Genomic DNA, 15,293 nt, shown 5'->3' on the forward strand with positions numbered 1-15,293 from the left:
TTGGTTTCCCTTACGTCTGTGCAATTTCTTTCATGTTGGAATAGAATAGTGCCAGCACTCAGTTCTAGGAAATATTATCAAGTGGTACTAAATTTTGCAGCTTCAAGAACATAGAAAATAACCTATAAATATGTTTATGCCGAGCAAAGAGCTTAATGATGACACACAATCTATATGTACCACATCCGTCCAACCCTCTAAAATGAATCCCACAAACTTTACTGGATCTCCTAACAAACCAAAGCAAGGTGGCTTCAGGAAGGTATGTTCCACTGGAGAACCAATCCCATGCCCAATCCCAGGATTGGCGTCTGAGGTGCTGGAAATGCGTGTGAAGGAAGGAAGCAAGATCAGGAATCTTTTGGGTTTTGCCATGTCTCGATTTCAAGGCGACGGACACGCGGCTCCAACGTCGCAGGTTCTTTTCAGTGGGATGGGACGAGCTGTGACCAAAACCATCACCTGTGCGGAGATAATGAAACGGAAAGTGCGGGGCTTACACCAGGTGTCAAAGCTCCAGTACAGGACAGTGACTGAGGTGTGGGAGAGCCAGGAGAGTGGCCCGGTTCAGATGACCATACACAGAACTCTTCCTTCCATTTGTATTCTTCTCTCCAAAGAACCGCTGGACCCGCAGGAGCCGGGATATCAGCCTCCAGCCGAGACTCTCTCGGAGGAAAGCAAAAGGGCAGATGGACCGCAGGGGAATGGAAAGCCAGAAAAAAGACCACCGAGTCCTTGTTCTCATGATCTTCCCAGTCTTAAAAGAGCTGCTCTGGGACAGGACAAAATTGCTGATTTGGAACCAGTGAAAAAATGTTAATATAAAAGGAAGAACTCATATGAAAGTATATTTTGTGTATTTACTTAGATAACTTGCTCTATGCTTATAACTGTCTGTGATCAGGATGCAATAAATATAAATGTGTAATTTGAGTGATAAAATGCATGAAGTAATTTTGTTAGTATTGTTTAATTAAAGTACGTCCAAAATATAAAATCAAATAATTTATTGTCGGCTCTCACTCATTCATTTTCATCTTGTCTGCTCAATGTTATTAATAAACAACTAGGAACAAATGAGTAACTCAATATTTACATAGTAATTACTATACTAACAAGAAACTCTTTTTTTTTTACAAATGATTTACAAATGAATGGCACTATTAGCTAATCACTACATACCTCCCAGAGGACTAAGAACTTCTACATACAGGTTCATAATAGTATAATTCATTCTTAAGTGAAGATCATGGTAACGCACTATAATGACTCAAGTATTAATCCTTCAGAACAAATAACTTATTCAATTATTTGGATCAGTATTCTAAAGCGAAAAGCATGATAACTCCCTAGTAACGCAAGTTACTTTGTTTTCCCATTTATTGACTAACAGCTCTCCTGTACCCATGTTGAAAGAAATCGGGAGTATAAGTGCAGAGGCGTTGTGTGTAAACATGATGGTTATTGTCGTTCTAGAGTAGACTAAATGTGAGCATGCATTTACTCATCTCACTTGCACAAAAACACATTCAGTAGTCCCTTAAAAATGAATAAAAACAGTGAGCAAACTCAGAATATTTCACAAACCTGCAATAATTAAACGTGCAGTGTGTGAATTTTACCGGCATCTAGCGATAAGGTTGTGAATTGCATCACCCAACGCTCATCCCTCCCTTTCGGAGCACATAGAGAAGCTATGGTGGCCGACACAAGAAAAAAATGTCGTCGTCTGAGGCTCCGTTCACACGGAGACAAGTTTAGCTGTATGCGTAACAATTTTGTACCGTATCAGCGTTTCGTCCATACGGATCCAGCAAATCTGAAAACGACAGCCTTGCGTTTTTGTGTGTACTGCCGATCCGTATATTTTGTGAAATGGTGATGTCATCACACCACGTCCCGCACAGGAAAGACTAGAAAGGGATACAGCTATGGGCACTGGGCATGAGCACATCAATATTACTGTATTTGCATTATTGTAGGTTTAGGGTTGGGGAAGGTGTATGCGTTAATAAAACAATCTGATAAGTAGCAAATTTATTTATTGTTATTTAATTGTGAGATTTTGCCTAACTTCCTACCATTGCTGAACCCCTTCTAGCCACAACTCTTCTTCTCCGTTTTTAGTGTATTTCTGTGGCAGAATTACAGCGCCACATACTGGCCTGGCTTGTATACTACATCGTTTTGAGTCGGTGTCAGTGCTCTCGTGTACGCAGATATTTATTGAAATGAGGGGAAAAAAAGATTGGATAGGGAAAGCTCTGGCTTCATGTGGACGGGGCCTGAGACAGCAGAGAGTGACTAGCGCTCTGTAGAAAAGTTTGTCCGTTTAGGGCTACTGTAGAGGGCTTCACTGTAAGGGGACCAGTGGTGTATGTGGATGGTTCATTCTAAGGTAATAAAAACATAATGGTACATTATGTAAGGTCTTTATACTCCACTGAAAACATAGATCTATTATATTGCATTTCTGTCAAGAGATCCTCATAAATAGCTACTACACACTGAACCTTCAAATGTTAACACAAACACTTTATGTAATCTCACTTTATTAACCAAAGTCTTTGATGCTGACCTTCAATGATCCAATTCAACCATACAAATAAGCAAAAATTAGGCTACTTTAGATAAACATCACATTTGTGTTTCATTTTTTTTTTTATATAGTATCACGCAATGCTGAAGTTAATAAACATGTTAAGGCAACGTACTTTACATAATACAGATATTACTACAGTGATTTGACCCCATTATTGCCGTGGAAAGAATCACGCTTTTGGGGTTATTCAAGGTCTGTTGGAAGTAACTTGTTGATGCTTTTACACTTTTAAATGTCCTTTTAATGTTTGATGGTTGAAGGGAGAGTAAAATAATGTCATCTACTCAGTATTAAAAAAAGGTATTATTGCGTTCATAAAGCGAGTCTTTCACTGATTGTTTACAGCTTAATGGAAATTACACCCATAATTCACGGAAAGCATAATGGGGCGTAGAATAGCCTACTGTACAAACATGAATTTGCATTTCCTTCAGCCTAAGGCTTATTCATTTCACTTTTGGTGTGAAAGGGCATTTACATTTGCTAAAAACAGAACTTTTGTTATAAACAAACAAGCAAAAGTAACTTAACACATTACTTTCCATAAAAAGTAGCTAACTAAATACACTTTACTTTTTTTAGGGTGTAACGCATTCATTTTAAAAAGTATTTTCACAAATTATTTGGATTCATGGTAACCCATTAGTTTTGACGAACGCAGAATCGCAGAGGATAGAGCTAAACAAAAGGAGGATTTCGATAATTAGAGAAGAGGGGCTTGAGTTTGTTGCCCAGCCCTATCCACGAGAGGCGTCAAAGTTTGCAATGCTCCTGTACATTGCGTCAGGAGTTACTCTTTTAGCGCAAGTCAACTTGCCTACCGCTGACCGCCGGAAGCGAGTTATTTTAGTCTTATTTAAGCCCCACCACAGGTGTCATTCTACCTGCGTCACCATGCACTTACGGCACCGAAATGACAGACATATTCAGCGCAGACTCCATCTCCAGTAGTGCACATATCCGCGTGCCTTTTAATTTCAAGTGGCCGCCGGTGAGTAGCTCAAAATGTGTCTTATTCAATTCATTATCACTTCTTGTGTAGGCCTATGTATGTATGCTTCTATAATAAATATTTAACAGAATTTTCTGTCATTACAGGGAATTGTCTTGCTGACAATCAAAGCCTGGAACGCAGAGTCCTCTGTCCAGTCAACAGGTATGCGCCCTACTTTCGCCTCACCTGTTGTTTGGTCGTTTACAAAATTGTATTTGTTACGCCTACTTCTGTATTTAACAAAGATTTTATTTGATTAATTTCAGAGAATATCATGATCAACAACACCAGCCTAAGACTTGCTATCGGCGAGGATTGGTCCCAGGACATGCATCTCAGAGAGCAAAGCCAACTGCGCTTTTCTTATCGCGTCCTGTGTGATGAATTCTACCATGGTGAGGAATGCTCGAATTTCTGCCGCCCGCGGAAGGATATGTTTGGCCACTTCAACTGTGATGCCGCTGGAAACAGAATTTGCCTGCCTGGATGGAAAGGCGAATTTTGCGCAGAGCGTAAGTGTATTCAAAAACAGAATGTGTGTTTTTAAATGTACATTATTATGTGCACCATAAAGATACGATCATTAAGAGTGTAAAGATGGACGACGCAACTTCAATCTCTTCCATTGTAGAAAAGTGAAACTGCCAGTGTTTCAATATGGCACTGACATCTTGCACAGATTCGGGGCCAAGTCTTCGCAGTAGTGAAAAACTGCAATTCATCGACTGGGCGCTAGGGACATGCTCCAGAAGGGAGCAGAATCTCATTGAGCCCCATGTTAAAATGCCCAACTTTACAGCAGAAAAAAAAACATGTTTACAGCCATTGTCCACAAGACCGAAAGTGCACATGAAGTGTGCCATTTGGGACAGGGCCTTTGACCATTTTCAGCCTGCCAAAATGGCAACGGCTGCACTTTAGGCTTCAGAAAAACGCTTTTCAGAAACCTATGGGTGACATCACGGACACTACGTCCATATTTTTTTACAGTCTATGGTGTGAAGTTGAGCCGCGGTATCAAGGCCCCGCCCACACTCCCTCAGAATCAGTTTACTGCTGAACAACTCACTATGTCGTTGTGAAATAAACAGTTATGGAAATGTAGAAATTAAAGTAAAAGCTCTAATATCCTCCTGAAAATCCAGAAAAAAAGTCAGGGCCACCAGTGGGCTAATTTTCTATCAAGGAGAATATTGAGCAGTGGGTGTTCCCTTTCGAAGCAAAGTGGTCCACCAGATCATGCAAACCGTCTAGGGTTGGAGTTTCCATTCCCCTGTAGACGGTCCGTTCCAAGACATCTGCTCCCATATTCATGAAGCTCCCATATTCATACTGAGTGAAAATTGTATGCCAGCTTGATTATTGGATGTGACCTGAGACCCCCTTGGTGATTTATATAGGCTACCACTGTCATGCTGTCCGATCGGACCAGGACATTGTTCTGTCTGGAACTCTTTGAAGACCAGAAGTACTATCATCATTAATAGGCAGTTTGATGTGCCCAGCCTGCGGTTGCACATCGTGTTGGAGGTGTCCGTCACGACTATTTTCCTTCTGAAAACCAAGCCCAGTTCTACCCCCAACTGATACAGCTATAACAGATGTGTCAATTTCTCTTTTGTACAGCTGTGGGTCAATCTGAGAATGAGACAGCCCTCAGGCTACGCTCGAGGTAGGACAAGAACCAGTGTTAAAAAACAATTCCCTGGGCAGATCTGCGAGAGGATGTGTTTCAAAGTGAATATTCTGAACGGCCACCTTACTAGAGCACGGTTCTCAAGTCAAGGCTGACATCTCAAGTCGAGGATGAGCCTAAGGCCGACATCCCTCTTGGGGATGAGGAAGTAGCGGCTTTAAAAGCCTGACTCACTGTGGGCAGTGGGAACTTCCACAGCAACCTTTGCTAGCAGAGCTTGTGCTCTGGCTCAGAGGACATGAGTGTTGGCATCCGAGACCAAAGTGTAAGTCACACCCCTGACGTGGGGATGGTCTGCTAGGAAATTGGAGCAAGTAACCCTGTTTGATTATTTTTAACACACAGTTTGACTGGGGATGGCTTCCCAAGCCTGGCTTTGGGTGGCAAGGGTTTGATGAGCAGAAGGCAGCCTGTGTGTGGCAGGGGGCTGACGCATACGATAGAATAATGTGGTGGAGAAATGGTCTTTTATTTGACTTGCTATAACAGTGGAAATAGGTCTGGGCACACATACCATCGGTGATGTGGACCCAGTACCGACAGCAAACACAATGCCTCCAACGCATGGAACTGAACAGAGGGTTATGAGGTGAACATGGACAGTTTAGGGGCAGTCCAGCCTCGGTGGGACTTAGCCTCCTCATCCTTGTGCCTGAAACATGGGCGGCTCAGGACAGCACTTGGGAAACGGGTAGCGTGTCGCTGGACCAAAGCACTGCTTCACTTCGGGTTCGGCCTTTTGCTGGGGCTGAGTGGGTGCAGGAGTCAGCTTGGTGTGCTGCTGAGCGACTCAAGGCGGCAGAGGAACTTGCTCGCTCTGGCAGGAAGTTCTGTATCGTTTGTGATGTTTTCTGCACAGCTGTAAAGTGCTCAGCGAAGCCATCCATCCATCCATCCATTTGATCAGTTGATCATAGACTTCTAGGAAGAACAGGGCTGGTCGCTGGCGGGGGGCCTGCTGGCGGTGCCCCGGCTGCAGGAACCACTCATCGAGGTGGCTGTGGGCGGCCCAAGCCCAACTCGTTCATGGCCTTGGTAAGAACACGGATGAGCTCTGAGTCCTGCCTAGGCCGGCTGAGTCCATCTCTTTAGGCGGCAGATGGGCTGCATCACATTCGTGGCACGACATTTTGCATCAAATGTCGCTGCTCTTTTTAGAAATGAAATTTGCCCTTTTGCTTTCGGCAGAAAAGCATTGCTGAATCAGATGGAGCTGCAAAGCGCCATTAATTCCCTGCAGGTTGCTTGCTTTGACAGTGAGTAGAGAGGCTACTGTCTTGTCTTATTTGGGGTCAGCGAGGGGCTGACCTTCGCACTTGAAGGAGAAATATTACGAAATGGCTTTCAGCACTTAAATAGGCAGTCAAAACAGCGTAGCCTATATATACATTTTGGGGGCTCTTATTTTGGAATACAACATTCGACAGTCCTGAAACGGTGTAGTTGACACTGTGAGAAAGTGTACTCTCAATCTGAGGTGTAATTGGTCTGTAAAAATTAGGATTTTTTTACGGGTTTCTGTTCAAAATGTATAGACTTTCTTTCTTTCTTGCATGCATAAATGAATGTGAATGTGACCTGCCGTTCTTACCGTAATAGCCAGTGTATGCGCAAACCGTGAAATAATGTGGCGGCTAGATTGACCGTGCATTTCAAGGTGGCGGCTGGCTTGACCAGAGTCTCTAACTGGGGGTGGTTTTGTGATGCCAGTCATTCTAATGTCCCCTCTTTTCTTCCTATCCCTTTTAAACAGCCATCTGCTCGTCTGGCTGTAGCAAGGAGCACGGCTACTGTGAGGCCCCCGGTGAGTGCAAGTGCCAGCGCCTCGGGTGGAAAGGCCCCCTCTGTGACGAGTGCAGGCGATACCCGGGGTGCCTGCATGGCACTTGCAACCAGCCCTTTCAATGCACTTGCAAGGAAGGCTGGGGTGGCCTGTTCTGGAACGAGGATCTGAATTGATGTCATGGTATTTTAGTTTCTATGATGAAAGGTTGATCCAGAGCGAATCTGCTTTCATCACATTGATTATGGCGCTTTAAATGACAAACTTGTACTGTAGTTTATCATAAATCATAATTTGTTTTATATATATATATATATATATATATATATATATATATATATATATATATATATATATATATATATATATATATATATATATATATATATATATATATATATATATATATATATATATATATATATATATATATATGGCAGGTAGTTAAATAATGTGTAGCTGAAATAAACACAAATAATGTAAACAAATAAAACTATGGTTTTATTTATTATTACCTTTTTCATTTTTTAATTAAAAGTTTTAGGCCTGTTATGTTTGTAAATACATTGAGAAATGAATAAGAATTGTTTAATATAGGTGATTTTATTGAGTGGCTGCAGAACTTATTTTAGCAAACAACATGTAGAAATGAGAATTAATTTTGTAATTACTTGCCATTTTTAAACAATTTGACATTATTTCAAATGGAATTGTTTAATATACAGATTCATTTACAGCATCTTAAAATTCTTTGTATTATTTACTGATCATTTTTATGATTTAGTTTTTTTACTAAATGTGCCTGTCCCACACTTTTGAGTCCTTACCACAACAATGAAAAAAAAAATGAAGCTTGTATTATGAAATTTTATCAAACACAAACAAGTCTAGTTTCTATGGAAACAGATATTATCACTTGAGCACATTGCTGACAGACTGGGCCACCACACTACCTCACTCACAAGATACCAAATAAATAAGGTAAACATCATCTTTTCTGCTCTAGTATTTATTGTGCGTCCTTACCATTCAGCTTAATAATTGTGTATTTTGAACTACATTTTAAAAATAAATGTATATTACTGTTGAATTAATGTATATTAAGATGCTAAGAGTCAAAACTAATATAGTAGGCCTTGCTAGCTGCCAATTAGCTAAAATATTAGCAAAAATGTAATTACCGAAACATGTCTTTACCGCAACATATTTAGGGGTTGCGGTAAAGACAAATTCAAGGTTTACTGTATATTAAATGACAAATATTCAGTATATTATTAGCATTGAAGTATTTTATTTACTTTTACTGTTGTTCTCTACAGTAGCCTGTTTTTAATTGTGTGGCACTTTAACATTGTGTCCTTAACGACACAATATGTCATTATGTCATTTTTTTTTTGTTGCACATTTTGATTTGAAATTTTTTTTTTTTTAACACTTAAGATGAGATGATTAACACATTGAAATTGCAACATCTGTCATAAAAAAGTTCAATATGTTATATTTTGTGTGTATGGAAACAATTGACATCTAAGGTTGCTGTAAAATGTTTACATGTTATAGAAAAAAACCCTGAAATTCCCTATTTTGTATATAATTTTTATATATCAGTATTTACAAAACTGCATCAAATTTGAAAAAGCTATTTAAATATATTACATTTTCATAGAAATTAATAAAGAAAATTAATAAAGGACACTTTTTAAGAAGATGACCCCAAAACAATAAACTATCTTAATGACTACATTCAGTTTTGTGTACAATTTTATATGTATAACATAATTATAATTATAAACACCCATATAATTATATACTTAATATATAAACAAATGTATATATAAAGTAATAATGTTTTAATGGTTTTAGTTTTGTTAACTAGCCCTGGGTTTTACATTATGAAATGTAATACTGCCCCCTGCTGTTGTGAACAACTTTTTTTTTGGAAACACAGATGCTCGTTGCTGTAGCTATATGAAATTCACATTTAGGGATATAAATGTTTTTTTTTTTTTTTTACCAGAAAATATACTTTTTCCATTTTCACATAACTAACTTTTCAGTAGACCTAACATTATAACCACACTACGATTGTAAAATCCATAAATGTAATGAATCTTAACTGTTTTGACCAAAATAATTATTTCATATGCCATAATATTGCACAAAAATGCTTGCTAATGACGGCATATAATATCATTTAAATAATGACTATGCTTGTAGCCTACTATATGAATGCAATGAATACAGAGTACTGCGGTTTTTGTTGTTTATATAGTTTTTTGTGTGTGTGTGTGTGTGTGTGTTATCCATTATTAAATATCAATGTAAACATATTAAATAGCAAAATAATACAAATATATTGAATCAAACATCGCTTTCACAATGTATAGAAGTGTACGTGCTCATACTGGATGCATCTCATGGAGAGGTGTAACGTTAGTGATTTGTATAGAGCATAGAAATGTATCTGTTGTCCTTCATGCTTTTTTTTATAATCTTCTTTAGTAAAACCCCCTCTCTTCACATTACCATAAACAGCAAGGTGCAATGTAGGATTGAATGAGTGCACTCAATAACGTCCACTATGGTGTCGGACACCACTACAAAGGGCTGTCCCCTCAAATAATGCCCTATTTGAGGGTATAGTGGGCGATTTCGGATTCAGCCATAGTCCATACAGCGCTTTATTGCCAAAAAAGTACGCATGCGCAGTCACGAGACAGTCGCGTGTTAGCAGGTCGGCTATCTGAAATAGCCTCAGCCCGTGTCGTTCTTGAAGTCTGAGCAGCGCTTGAGCCCGGTGAGCCGCACTATGTTCAGAGCCGCCCTTCGACTATCAGTCTCCGGTGCTCGGAGTTTAACAAGGTCACGGCCACAATATACAGGTAAATGCAGATTTTGCCATATTATTTAGCAAATAGTTAATAGAAAAAACGACAGTAAGAGACAGAGTTAACGGAAACACCTTGAACGTAGCTTAGCACATAAGCTAACCGAAGCTTGCTTGAAAGGTTATACCTTTTAGAGGTTATTATCACGCGCTCATGTATCGCTTATATTAAAGCGTTTCCATTTTATAATCGCGTTTTCCCTGTCATTTTTCAAGTCGTAGATGTTTTTTTTCTCACAATGTCCTTGCAATGACCCACTAGAGTGAGGCTTCGGCCCAGCGCGCGGATGAAACGCGACACTCAAACTGAAAGCATCCCAGATTGACACATTATTCTGAGCTTTCTTTGAAACGGCAAGTCTAATAGGTAAATACTTAGTGTTTGAAAGATGACTCTGCATATTAAACCTATCTAACAGGCTGTGTGGTTTATAGTTTTGCTTTGTAGCAGTTTAATCATGTATTTAATAACTACGTGCGAGACAGGGGTTAATCCAAAAATGAAGAATTCGCATAAATTCACCTTGTCTCCGTGCAAACTGCATTTTCCATTAGCCACAATGCACTGACCTCTATGCGAACCCACACCTCAGATAATAATAGATGCGACTATAGTATAATCAAAATATAGACCCCATCTTGATCATACAACATCTAGTTTGCATTTAATTTTTAGGATGTCAGTTGGATTTATTGTCTGACCTTCTTTAGCAAACAGATAGGAGGAATCATACTTCCGCACCAGTCAAGGTAACAGGTCAAATTTGAACTGGACCAGTTCCAGCTGGAACAAGGCCTGCATGCAAAATCTCACAGCACTATTAAGAGCAATCATTGATATATAGACAAAATTATTAGAGGCTTATTATGAGAGTTATGGCCCTTTTACACCTACAATACTTCCCGGAAGTACTTTGGCCATGACGGCAATGTTCTTATCGTCTGGATGTCATTCTCTGACTTGTTTAGGCTGAGTCAAGTCTCTTCTGATCGTCTCTGGTCTTTTACTTCCACAGCTTCGATAGCTGCCCGTTCTTATTCCCATGGCAAACAGGAGACCGATGAAGAGTTTGATGCCCGCTGGGTCACTTACTTCAACAAGCCAGACATCGATGCTTGGGAGCTGAGGAAAGGTGGGTGACGGACGGAGGCGTTTTGACCTTGTTATTGATTCGGCAGCTGTGCATTCAACTGCTGAGTTTTTAATGTGAGAATTTACTCTCATAAATGCATTTTAATGACCATATATTTAAAATCATCTTTGATTTGAATGCTGCTCTTTAAGATTGACATATATATATATATATATATATATATATATATATATATATATATATATATATATATATATATATATATATATATATATATATATATATATGTATATATATATATATATATATATATATATATATATATATGTATATATATATATATATATATATATATATATATATATATATATATATATATATATATATATATATATATATATATATATATATGTATGTATGTATATGTGTGTCTTTTAGCTTTTTTTGAAATGTCAACCTGTAATTATTAGGGCTGGGTAAAACAAATATCGATTTCTCGATTTTCATGAACCAATGTCGAATCACGCCCAATAATTGATTAGTCATCCTAGCCTGACTAGCCAGACCCACATCAAGATGTTGGGTCTGGGAAACCTCCGAGATTGGGATCAATCCGAGGGGCGGGATAAAAGGTTTTCTTTCAAATTCCCTCTGTACTCAATAGGATAGCGCCACAACCAACCAGAGCAATGAAGCTAGTTGATAGATTAAACTTTTGCTGCATCCGGTCGGCAAAACTCTGAAACAGTGACTTCAGTGCTGTTCTTTTCTCAAAGAAAAGCTTTACTCCAAGTCTTCCAGAGTCGCGGCCAAAGCCAATTCGAAAGACCGCTGTTCGCCAGCAGCAGCCATCCTCTTTTTCAAGTAGCAGGGAATTCACGCGGAACCGTCGCAACTCTGCCGTCATTATGTTAAGCCCGCCCACCGACTCTATACACGATATGATTGGCCTACCCAGAGTTTGGTTTTCATGCTCGCAAGCCAACGGAGAGTTGCTAGACGACTAAACATTGGCAGCTGCTAGGGTGCATCTAGATTTCTTGGCTATAGTCATCCTGTTTTCAGTTGAATGGACGGAACATTGTAGCGAGCCATTGATATGAAACAGTCTCAGATTTCAAATTACGTCTGTTTTATCACAAAGTTTAAAAAAAATACTGTTTTGGTGCTTTGGAGTGACTGATCACTGTAGCGCCTCAGTTCAAGAGAAGCTGCAGATGAACTGATCATCTCTTCTGCCTTAATACCAGTTACAGTGCGAAATAAACATGAATGAGCATCTGAAATTTTGCTAAAAGATAGAGTACAACTTACCAAATCTGTATTATGTCACATGGAATTGCTCAATCAGTGTTTCAACCACAGAAAGACGTCAGTAAAACCGTAATGTCACATTTACCTCAGGAAAAAACATATCCAGTGACCATAAAATTGTTAGTCAATTAGAAAAATTAACTCTAGAGTGGAGCATTTTGCTAAATGTATGCTCCATATTGCATATCCATTATAATTGTTAATGTTCGACTAAATAAAATGTAGTTTTTATGAAAGCTGCAGCCACCATTTAAATGTTTATTTCAAAAAACAAATTGGAGTAAAAATATGAATTGTAATTGTAAAATAACATTATAATATTATTATTATTATTATTATAAAAGTGTAATTTAAGTGTTATGGTAGGCTAATCTAGTGCCCACTGACTCCCATAGTTTACAGCATTAGTTAAGAGATTTGTTTTCCTTGAGAAAATTAGCCATGTATTGTACCTGAAATGCATCCAAAATAATCTATATTGACTGTAATCGAATTGCAAGCTTGTGAATCGAATTGTGAAATTTGTGTCAATACCCAGCCCTAGTAATTATAATACTCCATTATACAAGTAGGTTTCCATAAGGAAACATCACAAACGAATCTATATTGTTACAGGCTGTAGGTTCTGTTTGTTTTTTAAAGTTTACTAACCTGTAAATCTGGTTTAGTTTGATCCGTTGGTATCAAACATTTACAACCGTCTGTTTATCTTTAACCTGTAAAATCTTTGGAACAAGGATGTGTTTGCAAGGAAGACAATGTCAACAGAATGACGCCCATCTGCCGTCTGTGGAGTAAATGTGTGTCCTCTTTTTTTGTTTTGCTTCAGGAATGAACACTTTGATTGGTTACGACTTGGTACCTGAGCCAAAGATCCTGGATGCAGCCCTGAGAGCCTGTCGGAGGCTAGACGATTTAGCCAGTGCCATCCGCATTCTCGAGGCAGTCAAGGTCATTAAATCTCTCTGAATCTGGGCCGTAACCACCATGGACATTCAGGGGGACAAGTCCCCCTCATTAGTATTGGCAAAATTGTCCCCCTCAATATTTGATATTCTTGATGCTGCTCTGCTGCACTCCATTACACACCGCTCTGTTCGTGGCTAGGATGGCAAAAGTAAAATGTTAAATTTTTAGGTTGGTCTAACAGCGCTCGTCACTGTCAGAATGAGCGCGATAGCCAATCGAATCAAAGTTTACTGTTTACTTTAGTTATAGCAGTGAAAGAGTGCGTCGTAAGGTGTAAGTCGCTAAAGATAATATTTGATGACGGTTTTACGATAAAAACTTTCAGCGACCGACCGTAATATCGAGTGATGCACACTTGACATTTTTTAATGAAATTTCACTGTTTTGATTTGAAAATATGAAACTTTTCATGTAAATCATAACTGACAAGAAACGCTTTGCAGTTTTACATATTAGGCAGACGTAAATAAGAGTGAACGTGTGCATATTTAAAAAATAACTTCATACTCTAATAACAGTTTACTTCATAACTACAATAGAACTGGAACTTTTTTTTTTCTTTATTTCCTTAAATCCCTTTTAATCATTTAATTCTTTTAAATAGACCAATACGACCAATACCCACCCCCCTTCTACACACAAAAAAAAACCAAAAAACGTTGAAGCCACATTTAACATACGTTTTTTGTATTATTCATTTTCAGAAAAATCATTTTATTTGACTTCTACTCGTTACGTGTTGTTTTACACAGGACAAAGCTGGCCCACACAAAGCGATCTACCCCTACCTTCTCCAAGAGCTGCAGCCTACCCTCAGTGAGCTTGGTATTCCTACACCTGAGGAAATTGGCATTGACAAAGTATAGATGTCTGCGATTTGTGGTGAGTTTTAGAGTGCATGATGTATTGTTTCTCTAATAAAGTGCTACATGTTTCTATATTTGATTGAACATTGTGTCTTTCCCTACAGTCTTCCAGAGGACTGCTGCTCTTGTCTGGACCGAGTAGACCACTGAACTTGAAGTCTTTGCCTCGTGTCATGGTGTCTGTGTTATATTTAATTGACCTTTATTATGTTCTTTTGCTTGTAAAATATTGATGGACCTAATAAAGGGAGATATATCTTTACTCAATCTTGTTGTGCTTTTATCTGATGCCTCAGACTTTGCTTGTAGTGTTAACTGTAGGGTTTTTTCCCCCTCTTTGTTTCTTAAAATAGTTATAATCGATTAAAAAAGTGAAAAACTATCCACAAGGCTTTTGTTTGTAAATTTTGGAATATAATAAAAAGCAAGAATTTGCAAGACTTCAGATTCATTAGCTGCTATAGGTAAATAACTAGAAGTATAACACAGCACTGTTAACTGTAAAACAATTTGTCCTACAAACCAGTGTGTTTATGAATAGCATATGATGATTACAAAAAAAAAAAAAAAATACATATATATATATATTTTTTTTTAAGTACCAGCATAATGAACAATTCATACTTAAAATAACTGGAAGTGGCCGATACGGGAAGCCTTGCACATCGAAGGTAAAAATAAAATGAATTATGGCAAGCCGTTTTGACTTATTCATTCCCATGTTATGAATATAATATCAACATTTCATTAGTAAAAATGCTAATCCTTGATATCAGATATTGGATTTTTACTAGTATGCATTTTTTGATATCAGGAATTATATTTCCACTAGTAAAACTGTTAATTCTTGATTTCAACAATGATGTCATCACTCGCAGATATCAAATTATTGATGTCGAGAATTCAATTTCAACTAGTTAAAACTATAATTCTTGATATCTGTAATTGTATTTTCACTAGTTAAATGTCACCATAGGCTGCCATTCAAATTCAGTTGTTGATATCAAAAATATATTTCTTACTAGTTGAAACTCCGATTTCACAAATCAGAAATGTAATTCTTATTAGTAAAAATCAATGTTTGA

At 38.2% G+C, this 15,293-nt stretch overlaps 2 protein-coding genes across 2 annotated transcripts; both read left to right on the forward strand.

The window, feature by feature from the left end:
- Nucleotides 1-202: 202 nt before the first annotated feature.
- Nucleotides 203-7,254, forward strand: rpp25a (ribonuclease P/MRP subunit p25, a; the record flags this gene model as incomplete). The annotated part of the gene is made up of 4 exons (XM_079808779.1): nucleotides 203-808; nucleotides 3,704-3,761; nucleotides 3,866-3,994; nucleotides 7,049-7,254. The coding sequence occupies 4 exons, from the start codon at nucleotides 203-205 to the stop codon at nucleotides 7,252-7,254; spliced, it is 999 nt and encodes a 332-aa protein (XP_079664905.1).
- A 2,531-nt stretch (nucleotides 7,255-9,785) lies between these two features.
- cox5aa (cytochrome c oxidase subunit 5Aa) lies at nucleotides 9,786-14,470 on the forward strand. Its single transcript, XM_079809232.1, has 5 exons — nucleotides 9,786-9,960; nucleotides 10,982-11,098; nucleotides 13,203-13,324; nucleotides 14,095-14,224; nucleotides 14,313-14,470. The coding sequence occupies exons 1-4, from the start codon at nucleotides 9,888-9,890 to the stop codon at nucleotides 14,206-14,208; spliced, it is 426 nt and encodes a 141-aa protein (XP_079665358.1). The 5' UTR covers nucleotides 9,786-9,887; the 3' UTR covers nucleotides 14,209-14,224; nucleotides 14,313-14,470.
- The last annotated feature ends 823 nt before the right edge of the window (nucleotides 14,471-15,293 follow it).

This window comes from Gobio gobio (genome assembly GCF_949357685.1).
Source record: "Gobio gobio genome assembly, chromosome: 25".
In the NCBI taxonomy this organism is placed as follows: Eukaryota; Metazoa; Chordata; class Actinopteri; order Cypriniformes; family Gobionidae; genus Gobio; species Gobio gobio.